The sequence below is a fragment of the Dama dama genome, chromosome 11 (assembly GCF_033118175.1).
Source record: "Dama dama isolate Ldn47 chromosome 11, ASM3311817v1, whole genome shotgun sequence".
NCBI lineage: Eukaryota > Metazoa > Chordata > Mammalia > Artiodactyla > Cervidae > Dama > Dama dama.
The window spans coordinates 56027058-56041119 of record NC_083691.1 but is presented as its reverse complement, the minus strand read 5'-3'; the positions used below and the strand labels follow the sequence as shown (position 1 = coordinate 56041119).

Here is a 14062-nt window from a genome sequence, read left to right as displayed (position 1 = left end):
AGGAGAGCATAGCAACTTCCCAGAGTGCTAATTACCACCTGGCTCTTTTCTGGCACTCTCTGAAGCTCCTGCAGCATTGTATAAGGCCAGCTGCTTCTGGGCATTGGGATACATGATTAGATCAGAGATTCCCCAAAACATCAGCCTATTGTTGCATTTCTTTGGCTGTAAAAGAGGGCCCTTGGTCAGAGGCAGTGTTGGGTGTGTGTGTGTGTGTGTGCTCAGTCGTGTCTGACTCTTTATGACACCACGGACCTGCCAGGCTCCTCTCATGGGAATGTTGGGTGGAATACATCAAAATGAGAAGGATATTCAGTGGAGTCCACAGTTTCTTGTGTGGATGCCAGAAACATGGCAGTGGGGAAAGCAAGCCCATATGCCCAATAAATGAATATTCCAGAAAGACTCTGTGCTACCCTTTCTATGAAGGAAGGGGCTTGGTATGATGGCCTGCTCCCAGGAGGCTGGCTGGTGCCTTGAGTTATGGTACCATCCTAGAGATGCTTAGTCACTGCTGTTGGCAACTTGCTGTCTGAGCAGTGGTTGTGGCCAGGTCATCCTTGGTGAGAGAAATGCACATTGCTGAGCTAGTGTGTTTCCTCTGTCCACATGACCACTGCTACATGAGCCCATTGATCAAGCAATATCATGCCTGAAGTAAAAGGCTCACAGACATCTACAGAACTGGTCATCTTATCCACCTGATTACCAAGAGCCTCCTCTGCCATTGGGACCTTCTGGTGAGCATTAGCATGAGCCACAAATATCTGCATTCTATGGACCCATCCACATAATTTCTAAACCACCTCAACACCAAATTGTCAGTCTTGTTCCTTCCAAGCACCTCATCATCTATCCAGATTCTTACCTAGTGTTTTAAAATGTATCCCAGATTTGTTTTAATCAGCTATGGTAAGGCATGCAGACACAGAAATGACTCATGGAGGAAGAAGTTTTTACTCACAATTCCTTGGAAGTAGGAGGTTCAGCACACCATGCAGGGCCAGTGGAAAAGCACCAGGGTCAGTTAGGAGTTAGAGGGAGAGCAAGGGGAAAACATGGGCATTGACCTTTATTACAGTTTCTGTGGGGAATTCAAGGCAAAGCAGAGTGAGCAATCTTACAACTGTCTAGTTTGAATAATTTTAGCAGGCTCTGGGGTATGGGATCTGCTTCCAGTTATCTGGCAGCTGGCCCTACAAGATCTGGGAAATATTAGCTCAACCTGTGAGAGCTCCATAAAGGAGGTGGTTTGTAGTATGGACCCTAGATTGCTCAGTTTGCAGATTTGCTCTGGGATAAGAAATTTACCATCGCTATGAATTAGCTAGTCATAGGAGAGGCAGACTCTCCAGTCAGCAAGACCCCAGATGTTACAACATCAAGAACACAGAAAATGGGACTTCCCTGGTGGTCCAGTGGTTAAGACTTCTTCCAATGCAGGGAATGCAAGTTCAGTTCCTGGTTGGGGAGCTAAGATCCCACATGCCTTGTGGCCAAAATACCTTGCAGTCATAAACAGAAACAATATTGTAACAAATTCAATAAACACTTTAAAAATGATTCACATCCGGAAAAATCTAAAAATAAGAATACAGAAAATATGAAAATATAGTTAATATACATGGTGACAGTATAAAAGCCTTACCTCAGGACAATTCTCCATCTGGACTGAGAGCACTGCTCAAAGTTCTGCCTACAGGGAATTTCCCTCCCTACTCTCTCTGGGCCACCTCTGACTATACAGTTGTCCCCTGTGAGCTTGTACCAGCAGGTGGTGCCAGCTCATCTGCCAACCAGGCTCAGATATTTCCTTCCTCAGTCGTTTGTCAGAGAGGGTTCCCTGTGAGACTGAGGCAGTGTTGGGGTCCTTTAATGGACCGGAACCTGGTGGTACGGAGTTGACGATAAAAAAGGAAAAGAGAAAGAGAGAGAGAGACAAAAAAAGACCCAGGGACCTAAGCTCTGATGGAGCAAAGGTGCTTTAATGATTTTTCTATGAGTATATATAGGCTGTGGTACAAGAAACTTCTTTCGGGAATGATAGAGATCAGAAAACCAAATGTACAGCAACCATTACCAAGGGAACAAGGGGTAATGTTAGTCACAAGGTCAGGAGACAATCCATATCTCAAGAAAGGGGAACGAGACTAAGCAGTTTTGTCCTAAAGAGAATGTTTACTAAAGGAGACCCAAGCCTGCCTCACACAATGACCTCAGTCCCTGGGAGCAGCGTGCTGTTCCACTTGAAGAGGGACAAAGGACTCATGAGAGACAGCACATAGGAATCCTCCCGTCAAACATTCCCTGACAAAGCAGAGCTCAGATGTGGAAGGGAGTTTGAGAGGCTTAAGGAATATTAGTGTGACTGGTGTGGGGGAGGGTCCACAGGTGAGGTGAGGCTAAGAGTTGACTGAAACTGCTGCCTCCAGAGTTCATGGAGGAGGCCTTTCACAGGCTCCCAGGAGCCCTGGGGGCAGGATCTGATGGGTCCTGGGGTCTCAGCCCATTCTGTGACTCATGGAAGGTCACCAAGATCTGCTTTGCACCCTCTTGTTGTGACCTAGGGTCATTGCTCCTCTCTTATCTCCTCATTCCTGTGCTTGACCAGTCCAGAGGGAGTTCCCAGTTGTGCTGTCAACTGTCCACTCCAGAGTTGCCCCTGATGATAACGTCACAAATCAACAATAACTTCCTGTCTCTATTCTGGGTGCTGGCCCACCCACACTCCCACTCACCTTGCAGGGAGTTTGGGGTAGAATCCCTCTAACCTGGAAAGTTTTATTTAAAATCTTGGAAAAACAGCTTCCATTTGGTTTCTCTGAGGGGTGGTCAGGAGACCATTTCCAGATATTTATTTATGGTTTCCATGTCTGAGTCACCAGTATTTCATTTACCTTGTTAGGCTCAGTGAGTCATTCTCAGATCCTTCTTTCTACATGAAAGTATTTTAAGGTGAAGGAGTACATGACGGAAAATCCTTTAGGCTATCCCTTCCAGCCTCCTCTCTGCCATGGTTTCCTCATCTTTGTCTTCAGTCTTCAGCCCCAGTCTCCTTCCTGAGATTTAGTTTTGCCTCTCCAGAGCCCCATTGGGCATTTTTCTTAGAGGTCCTCCGAGATCCTCAGATTGTCCTCAGCCTCATGGAGCTCAGCTTCTGCTCCCTAATTTGGCTTTTTTAAAAAAAATTTCTTGTTAATGTGAGTGGTTCCATAACTATCAGTCACTCATGCCCTGACTTCAGCAGGTCCCTTCCCTCCCGTGTATACCCAGCCATCTTTCTCTTGGGGAGCATTTCTTGCCTTGCAAGCTTTCTAATCCCATCTTCCCAAAAACACACTTAGTCCAGTATTCTCTGAAGTGCAGCATCTTAACTATTGGACCTCCAGGGAAGTCCCTAGAACATGGTTTGAACACTGAAAAGGAAAAACTTCCAGAGAGGGAATTCAGGCTCCTTGCATTGTATATGGATACCAGTGTTGGGAATTGTTAGATCCTGGGCCCCGGTATGCCATGGAGTTTACAGCTAGATAAGATTGTTGGCTCCCTGCTAAGGAGCCCATTCTGCTGCAGATAACCTTGGTAGTATATAGTGTCACAGATAAGTTTCTTTTGATGGACTAAGCCAGCCTTGTTCCCAAGGGATTATTCTGTTTTTCTAAATAGAGAAGGCCTCTAATTGATCTACTTTGCCACATGTTTCAGTGTCACAAAGGCAATGAGATTCACCAGAACTGCCTTTGGTTTTTGAAAGATATTTTTGCTGGGTATAGAATTATAGGTTGGCACTATTTGTGTGTGTGTGTATGGCACTTTAAAGATGTTATTCATTTTCTTCTGGTATTCATTGTTTCTGATAAAAAGTCAACTGTAATTCTTACTGTCGTATGTAATGTCTTCCCCCGCCCCCCCCACCCACCCCGCAACTTAAGATTTTCTCTTTGTTTTTTAGCAGTTTTACTATGATGTGGCTAGATGTGGTTTTCTTCATATTTATCTTGCTTCAAATCACTGGGTTTTGTGGGTTTGATATGTTGGTCAAATTTTGGAAAACTTTAGGCAGTATTTCTTCAAATAATTTTTCTGTCCAATTCTCTTTTTTCTCTTCTCTCAACTTCCTATTCCATGTATATTTGACTGCTTGATGCCTGTTCCTCAGGTATTGAGACTCTTCATCCCCCATCCCATCCCCTAACCTAGGCTTTGGCCTGGTTGACTCTGTTGTCTTGTCTTCAAGTTCACAGATCTTTTGTTGTCCAAACTGCTATAAATTCCATTCAATAATTAAAAGCATTTTTCCCCCCAGATATTGTGTTTTTCAGTTCTAGGATGTCATTTAGTTCTTTTTAAAGATTTTCCTTCTTACTCTTGAAATCTCCCATCTCTTCACTCATTATATCTACCTTTTCCTATAGATTTTTTAACATATTTATACTTAAAAAAAAAATACTGAACCCATCCTTTTCCTCCTAGGATAAGTGTCTTGTTAAGTGGTGGTAAAAAAAAAAAAAAAAAAAAAAAAAATCTTATAACAAAATATCTGTTATTAAGTTGCTATATATCTTCTTTGGTGAGATATATGTTCAGATTTTTTGCCATTTTTAAAATTGGGTTGTTATTTTTGTTGTTGTTGTTGAGTTTTAAGTATTCTTTGAATATTTTGGATACAAGTCCCTTTTCAGATATACGTATTGCAAATATTTTCTCCCAGTCTGTGGCTTGTCTTTTCATTCTCTTAACAATATCTTTTTTTTTTTTTTAACAATATCTTTTGCAGAGCAGAAATTTTTCATTTTAATGAACTCTGGCTTATCATTTTTTTCTTCCGTGGGTCATGGTGGTGTGTTAAAAGACTAATTACTAAATTCCAGATCACCTAGGTTTTCTCTTGTGTTATCTTCTAGAAATTTTATAGTTTTAGTTAATTTTTGTGAAAGATGTAAGATCAGTGCCTACATCTATTTGTTTTTTGAATGTAAATATCCAATTTTTCCCAGCACCACTTATTGAAAAAACTATCTTTTCTCCATCAAATTGCCTTTGTTCCTTTGTCAAGGATCAGTTGATTGTATTTGTGCAGTCTGTTTGGAGGCTGTCTATTCTATTTGTCTAGTCTATTTGATATATTTGTTATTTCACTAATACCACACTCTCCTGATTATTGTAGCTTTATAGTAAGTCTTAAAATTAGACAGTATCAGTTCTCTGACTTTGTTTCTCTTCTTCAGTATCATATTGGCTATTCAGGTCTTTTATCATAAATGGGTGTTGGATTAATTACTGATTCATTTTCTAAAAGATATGGGCCTTTGACACATTTTAAATTGGGTTATTTGTCTTTTTATTGGGACTTCCCTAGTAGCTCAGTTGGTAAAGAATCTGCCTGCAGTGCAGGAGACCTGGGTTTGATCTTTTTATTGTTGTGCTATATAAGTTCTTTATTATTTCAATACAAATACTTTGTCAGATACAAATTTGCAAATATTTCCCCCATTTTGTGGGTCGTCTTTTCACTTTCTTGATGGTATCTTTTGAAGAACAAAAATTTTAAATTTTTACAAGGTCTAATATATCTATTTTCTTTTTTTGTTGGTTGTGTTTTTGGTGTCACATCTAAGAAAACATTTTTTAACCCAAGGCGGCAAAAGTTTACTCCTGTGTTTTCTTGTAAGGTTATTACATTTAAGTCTCTGATCCATTTTGAGTTCACTTTTTGTATATAGTGTGAGGTAGAAGTCCATCATCATTCTTTTACATGTGAATATTTAGTTGTCTCAATATACATTTATACTTTTAAAAGTCTTTGCTAATTGTAACATCTAAGTCAAATACAGATCTGTTTCTATTGACTAGTTTTTCTCTTTACCATGAAGTATATTTTCCTGTTTCTTCATATATATATATATATACACACACACACCTCTTTTGTTTGTTGGAATTTTTATGTATACTTCATCATGGGAATTCCAGATCTGTGTTGTCTTCTTGTGAAGAATGTTAATTTTTATTCTAGCAGGCAGTTAACTTCTGACAGATCATTTTGATCTTGTGGTAGTTAAGTTTTACATTTTCTTGGGGCAGGTGTATTTCAGTTTTACTCTTAATCCTAGAGCTAATCTCTTAAATCCTAGGTTGTAATTTTTATTCCTGAAGTATGACCTTTTAGATGTTCCCTTGGAAATTCCCAAATGTTTACCAACCTCCTCTAATTAGGCAAAACTTGAACTCCAAACTCTGTCTCTCCTGTAGTGGGCAGAAACTGAATCTCTGCTCAGCTCTCCACTTCCTAGCTGTATTTTACTCAGCCACCTTGGAATAGTACTTGATTCTGTACAATTCAGGAGCCAGCTAAGAAATTGAAAGGAATTTATATGTGAGTTTGGTTTATGACTTATGCTTCCCTTTTACTGAGGATTTTTCCTTTTCATTTTCCAGCATCTTTGACAGTCTAAAACTCTTACTTTCCACTTCCTCAGGCAAATTTGGCTATGGGTTTCTTCTGGAGTTCTGTCTGCCCCATGATTTGCTGGCCAGGTGATTTCTTTAGCTGCATCCACATGGATTTACTCTGTGTGGTCCCCACATTTCAAGAGTTGGATCCTTTCCAGTTTCTGCCGGCTTTTGATAGCTTTTCTAGCCTTCAGACAGTTATTTTAAAATACTTTGTTTAGGGAATTCCCTGGCAGCCGAGTGGTTAGGACTCTGTGCTTTTGATGCCGAGGGTGTGGGTTCAATCTCTGGTCAAGGAACTAAGATTTCCCACATGCCACATGGTGTGGCCAAAGATAGATAGAATAAAATAAAACATTTTGTTCTGAGTTTATTATCATTATTGGCAAGAGGATTAGTCCAATACAAACTACCCCACCATTTCAAAAAAACAGGAGGCGCAGACTAAGGACTTGGGACTTTATTCTGCAGGCTGGAAGATTTTAAATGGAAGGTTAGTAGGATGAGTTCATGCCTTGTGGGGGATTAGTGTGGGGATAGTTGGTAAGATGGATTGGTAAGAGGAAAGTCAAGGGGCAGGGAAGTAGTTAGACTCTTACAGTAGTTGAAGAGAGCAGGAGTCGGGGGCGGGGAGGGGAAAACCAAGGCTTCAACTGGGGAAGAGAAACCGTAGAAATGGAAAAGGATGGTCACATGGGGGAGATTAAAAGACAAGATCCGGTTTCTGTGAGGGCTTTCCCACATGAAAGAGTTTTTTGTTTGCTTGTTTTGCTCTACCTCAGCATGTGGAATCTTAGTTCCCGACCAGGGATCTAACCTGTGCCCCCTGCAGTGGAAGCTCTGAGTCCTAACCACCGGACCACCAGGAAAGTCCTCAGAAGTGTTTTTAAGTGACCAGTGAGGATTACCATTATTCTATCTCAGAGAATATGGCCAGGTTAAAGTTCATCCCAGAGTATGTCTCTGTGGAAGCTCAGAAACTTTATTCACCTGATGTTAGTCCTGGCAAAATGACCTGACTGAATCCTGAGTCACTGCTGGTCTTCAGGTCTCACTGGCTCACCTGAGGGCTAGTGAAGGCCACCTAAAGTCTACTTTGAGCTTGAGCCTGGGTCAGTTGTGGAAATAGCCTATTTGCTTGCAGTCCCAGGGTCTGGAGTGGAACTGGACTAACCTGAGGAAGGATAGAAGGAATGACCAGAGTAGGCCAGGCTACCTGGACCCATCTCAACATCTGCGTTGGAGCCTGTTCTCTTGAAGTTGGCAACCATTCATCCTTGACCTTTTCTGCTAGCTTTGTTGCTTTTTCTTTCAACAGGTCAAATGGATGATGTACTGGATTATATTTGCACTATTCACCACAGCAGAGACATTCACCGACATCTTCCTTTGTTGGTAAGTACTCCAGGAATTGGGACTTTTCCAGGAAAGATGTTGTCTAGTCTCAAGGGAGAGGTGGAAAAGGTCTGACAACAGTCTTAAACCTAATCAGCAGAGAAGCAGGTGCAAGGATGTTCACTGGAACATTTCAAATCAACTAGTCTATGAAGTTGTTCTTCAAGTAAATATTTATTGAATGCCCTTATCAGAGCAGGTATTGTTCTTATAATGATGGGCAAGATAAACAAAATTCTTCGATTAATGGAGTTGGTAAAGAAGCATTCATATGTTAAAAAATTAAAAGGAAAATAAGAAACAATACACAAAAGTGTGCAATAAAACTAAATTTCTCCCCAGCACCATTCACTCTCACCATTACTGCTTTTCACAGTTGTATACAATTTTTAAAAATGTGTGTGTGTGTATATGCACACACACTTTTGTTGTTGTTCAGTTGCTAAGTTGTGTCCGACTCTTGGTGACTCCATGGACTATAGCACACTTGTCCTCACTATCTCTCAGAATTTACTCAAATTTATGTTCACTGTGTTGATAATGCCATCCAACCATCTCATCCTCTGCCATCCCCTTCTACTTTTGCCTTAAATCTTTCCCAGCATCAGGGTCTTTTCCAATGAATTGGCTCTTCACGTCAGGTAGCCAGAATATTGGAGCTTCAGCAAAAGTCCTTCCAATGAATATTCAGGGGTACACACATATACACATACTTTTCCTTTTTTTTTTTAAGGGTGTACCAAATGCTTTGGACTTCCCTGGTAGCTCAGACAAAGAGTCTGCCTGCAATGCAGGAGACCTGTGTTCGATCCCTTGGTTGGGAAGATCCCCTGGAGGAGGGCATGGGAACCCACTCCAGTACTCTTGCCTGGAGAATCCCATGGACAGAGGAGCCTGATGGGCTACAGTCCGTGGGGTCACGAAGAGTTGAACATGACTGAGCGACTAAGCACAACATACAGCACTGTATGCTTCAGCATTATGCAAACCGAGAACTTCCAGATGTCTAAACTGGGTTTAGAAAAGGAAGAGAAGCTAGAGATCAAACTGCCAACATTCACTGGATTATAGAGAAAACAAGGGAATTTCAGAAAAACATCTATCTCTGTTTCATTGACTATGCTAAAGCCTTTCACTCTGTGGATTATGACAAACTGTGGAAAGCTCCTAGAGAGATTGGAATACCAGACCATCTTACCTGTCTCTTGAGAAATCTATATGCGGGTCAAGAAGCAACAGTTAGAACCCTGTCTGGAACAAGTGATTGGTTCAAGATCAAGAAATAATACAACAGGGCTGTCTACTGTCACCCTATATACACTGAGCACATCATGAGAAATGCTTGACTGGATGAGTTACAAGCTGGAATCAAGATAGGCGGGGAAACATCAACAACCTCAGATATGCAGATGATATCTCTTTAATGGCAGAAAGTGAAGAGGAACTAAAGAGCCCCTTGATGAGGGTGAAGGAGTAGAGTGAAAGGGCTGGCTTAAGACTAAATATGAAAAAAACTAGGATCATGGCATCCGGCCCCATTACTATATGGCAAATAGAAGGGGGAAAGGTGGAACTAGTGACAGATTTCCTCTCCTTGGGCTCCAGAATCACTGAAGATGGTGACTGCAGCCATGAAACCAGAAGATGATTGCTTCTTGGCAGGAAAACGATGACAAACCTAGACAGTGTGTTGGAAAGCAGAGACATTACTCTGCCAACAAAGGTCCATATAGTCAAGGCTATGGTCTTCCCAGTGGTCATGTGTGGTTGTGAGAGTTGGACTGTAAAGAAGGCAGAACACCAAAGAATTGATGCCTTCAAACTGTGGTGCTGGAGAAGACCCTTGGAAGTTCCTTGGACAGCAAGGAGATCAAACCAGTCAATGTTAAGGGAGATCTACCCTGAATATTCACTGGGCAGATTGATGCTAAAGCTGAAGCTCCAGTATTTTGGTCATCTGATGTGAACAGATGCTTATTGGAAAAGTCGCTGATGCTGGGAAAGGTTGAGAGCCGAAGGAGAAGAGGGCATCCGAGGATGAGATGGCTGGACGGCATCATCAATGCAATTTACATAAACTTGAGCAAACTCTGGGAGATGGTGAGGGACAGGGAGACTTGGCATGCTACAGTTCATGGGGCCTTGAAGAGCTGGACATGACTGGGAGACTGAACAACTATAGTATACCTAATAGGTCTTACTTTGTTTTTTAAATTTATTTTTTAAAATACTTTCATGAAAGCATAAACAGATCTACTTACTTTTTTTTAAAGGCCACATAGAATTTCATTCGGAGAAGGCAGTGGCACCCCACTCCAGTACTCTTGCCTGGAAAATCCCATGGATGGAGGAGCCTGGTAGGCTGCGGTCCATGGGGTGGTTAAAAGTCGGACACGATTAAGCGACTTCACTTTCACTTTTCACTTTCATGCATTGGAGAAGGAAATGGCAACCCACTCCAGTGTTCTTGCCTGGAGAATCCCAGGGATGGGGGAGCCTGGTGGGCTGCCGTCTAAGGGGTCGCACAGAGTCGGACACGACTGAAGCGACTTACCAGCAGCAGCAGAAGAATTTCATGGTATAGATGGACTGTTATATATTTAATCTATTCCCTTTTGACGGACAGCTTTTTTTCTCTTATGACCAGTACAGTTATAGCAGTGAATCAAGTGAAAATCATAAGCTATGTGTTTGTACTGATATATTGTGTCTTAGCTAAAAGAGGTTGTAAATAATATATAGCATCCTGTTTATATCTGAAGCATCTGAGTTTATGCACATGTGAATGTATACTAAAATAGTGTGGAAAATATTCATCACTTGACTAGGGTTATTTCTGCAGTTTGGGATCATGAGGTCAGTTTCACATTTGCTGTGTTTTATGCATGTTTTACCGTGATCAAATATCATCAGAAAAAATAATAAGGATATTTCCATTTTGGAGAAAAAAGTTCTCACCCAAAAAAGGATTCATCTGGACTTACCCTTTGGGGTGTCCTGGGTCAAAGACATCCACGTCTCTGAACACTACTTCACTGACTCCTGTCTTGGCTCAGAGTGTATGTAGTTTTTCCACTGAAGGAGCCTGGCTTTCATCTCCACTGGGAGAGATAGATGTCTCAGCTATTATGACCTCAAGCTGGAAGGAAGGAATCTGGATTACCTAATTTAATATGCTTATGCCATCCTGCCCTGTTCTGTGCCCAGGTAAACAACAGACTGGAGATGGGCTGAGTCTCTAGGAGTGGAGACAGAACTCTGCTGAGCCATTTTTTTTTCCTTCCCTAGGCCCCATGGGCTGGCACTAGGAGGCAAACGGCATTTTGATCAGAGCTTCAGTGGGGAGGCTCCTGTCTGTCTTGTGGAGATGAGAATAGGCTGGATCCAGTGAGGACTGTGTAATCGATTAAGGATCATAGCCACCATATGACCCAGCAGTCCCATTACTGCGCATATACTCTGAGAAAATCACAATTCAAAAAGACACATGTTACCCCAGTGTTCACTGCAGCACTATTTGCAGTAGCCAGGGTATGAAAACAACCTACATGTCCATCAACAGATGAATGGATAAAGAAGTTGTGGTATATATATACAATGGAATATCACTCAGCCATAAAAAATGAATTTGAGTCAATTCTAGTGAGGTGGATAAACCTGGAGCCTTTTATACAGAGTGAAGTAAGTCAGAAAGAGGAAAACAAATATAGTATATTAAAGCGTATATATGGAATCTAGAAAGATGGTACTGATGAACCTAATTGCAGGGAATGAATGGAGACACAGATGTAGAGAATAGACTTGTGGACACAGTGGGGGAACGAGAGGGTGGGATGGATTCATAGAGTAGCATTGACATATGTACACTATCATGTGTAAAGTCGATAGCTAGTGGGAAGGCGCTAATACATTAATAACACAGGGAGCCCAGCCTGGTGCTCTGTGATGAACTAGAGGGGTGGAATGGGGGCAGGAAGGAAGGCCCAAGAGGAAGGGGATATAAATATGTAGTTATGACTGATTTGCAGTGTTGTACAGCAGAAACCAACGCAACACTGTAAAGCAATTGTCCTGCAATTAAAAAAAGAGAGAGAGAGCATGGCCAGCACTTCTTGTGGTCCAGTCTTCTGTCTTACTGCCCTCTTTTTGGCTGGCGCTGGTGGCCTCCTGCTGTCCTCTCATCCTTTATCATGAACACTAGGGGGAAGAATGTTAGTCTCATGAGCTCTTTCCTGGGGGTCCTGGCATTTCAACCACTTTGCTGTGTGGAAATCCTACCTAATGATGGATGTGCTGCTCCCTAATAGCTGGGATATGTTTAACCCATGGTCCTGGAATTTCAGTCTCATGCCTAATAAATAGACTTCCCAGGTGGCACTAGTGGTAAAGAATCTGCCTGCCAATGCAGGAGACATAAAGAGACTCAGGTTCAATCCTTAGGTCAGGAAGATGCCCTGGAGGAGGGCATGGCAACGCAAGTGTCAACAACTATTTCTGGGGTTGATTTAATTTTGATTTGGGGGAGGTGTATTACTTTTCTATTGCTGCCATAACAGATTACTAAAAATTTAGCATCCTTAAACAGAACAAATTTATAATTTCATAGTTTCTGTGAATTAGAAGTTCAAGTAGAGTCAACTGGTCCTCTGCTGAGAAGCTCATGAGACCAAAACCAGGGTGTGGGTCAGCCCAGGCTCTTATCTGGAGGCTCTGGGGAGATTCCACTTCCAGGTTCGTTCAGGTTATTGGCAGAGTCAATTCCTTGGGGCTGTAGGACTGAGGTCCCCACTCCCTTGACATGTGACATCCTGTCATCTTCAAGCCAACAGTGGCATGTCATTTCTGTCCTCTTCTGTTACCAGCCAGAGAATGGTCTCCGCCTTTTTGTTTATGTTATCATGTAATTAGATTAAGCCCACCCCAATAATCCAATGTAATCTCCCTATCTTATTGACTTGAACCTTGAAATTTTCCTGTGTTCAGTTTTCTTTTCTTTTTCTTTTTTGGCCATGCTGAGTCTTCACTGTGGCATGTGGGCTCAATAGTTGCAGTGCACAGGTTTAGTCTCCCGACCTGGGATTGAACCTGCATCCCTTGCAGGTTGGCAGGGATTGGAAGGCAGATTCTTAACCACTGGACCATCAGGAAAGTCCCAATCTCCCTAACTGAAAGTCAGCAGATTAATTACCTTAATTACATCTGTAGAATCCCTTATGCCATGTGAGGTAACATATTGGTGGGTAACATGGGGAGGAAGTTTATAGGATCAAAATGCTGCCTTGTCACAGGAAGGCATCTGATAGCTGGTGTATTTGGAGTGTGTGTGCAGTGTGGGCAGAACCCCACTCTCTTCCTGACCCATATAGAGGCGTCATCTGGTCCCTCTTTGGTCCCTCTGAGCTTGCACCATCCAGGCAGTTTGTGGGTGGAAAGTGAGGGTCCCTTGCCTGTCTCCTGGCACCTTGGGCTCCGCTTCTGCAGGGAAGGGCTCATAGGATCCTTCCCTACCTGCCTTACTTCCCTGGTGCCTCAGTTGGTAAAGAATCCACCTGCAATGCAGGAGACCCAGGTTTGATCCATAGTTGGGGAAGATCCCCTGGAGAAGGAAATGGCAACCCACTTCAGTATTTTTGCCTGGGAAATCCCATGGACAGAGGAACCTGGTGGGCTATAGTCCATGTGGTTGCAAGAGTCACACACAACTTGCCGCTGAACCACTACCACCTGTACCTGTCTCAGCTTACAGTCTGGACAGGTCTCAGGCTGCTCTGTCTTTTCCTGCCAACCTCCAGGTATCACAGATCCTGGTCTCCTTCTGGGATAGTCCTCCCTCTCCATCCTTGCTTTCGCCCTGCGATTGGACACAGAACAGGCCTATCAGACAGACAGAGCCTCTTTCCCTTCCAGGGAATGGACCCCAATTCAGCAGCTCTAAGTTCTTTTTATAGTTAAAAAAGTGGGGAGGTAGTTCTACACCTTCTGGCATCCTAGAAGCATCTTTCACTTCTGTTCACTTCCTGGACTGGAAATCACCCCTCATGTTTATACTTTTCCTCTCACTCTTCACGCATCCATCCCCACCCTGCTCTCTCCACCTCACCCTTAGAACAGTTCTCTCTTCATAGGTAACTTTTAAAAGCTTTCTATCTTGATGAAAACAGCAGCTGTGTATGGTCACAGAAGAGACAGGATGGTGGTTTGTTTCACAATTTGTGTA

The 14062-nt window shown here is 42.5% G+C and overlaps 1 protein-coding gene across 3 annotated transcripts in view; it reads left to right on the top strand.

The window, feature by feature from the left end:
• Positions 1 to 14062, top strand: part of REEP1 (receptor accessory protein 1) — a 149240-nt gene that overhangs the window by 86712 nt on the left and 48466 nt on the right. For all 3 annotated transcript variants that reach the window (XM_061155284.1, XM_061155286.1, XM_061155285.1), the window contains exon 3: positions 7769 to 7845. In XM_061155284.1, the coding sequence (XP_061011267.1) occupies positions 7769 to 7845 (77 nt within the window). The remainder of the gene's footprint in view (positions 1 to 7768; positions 7846 to 14062) is intronic.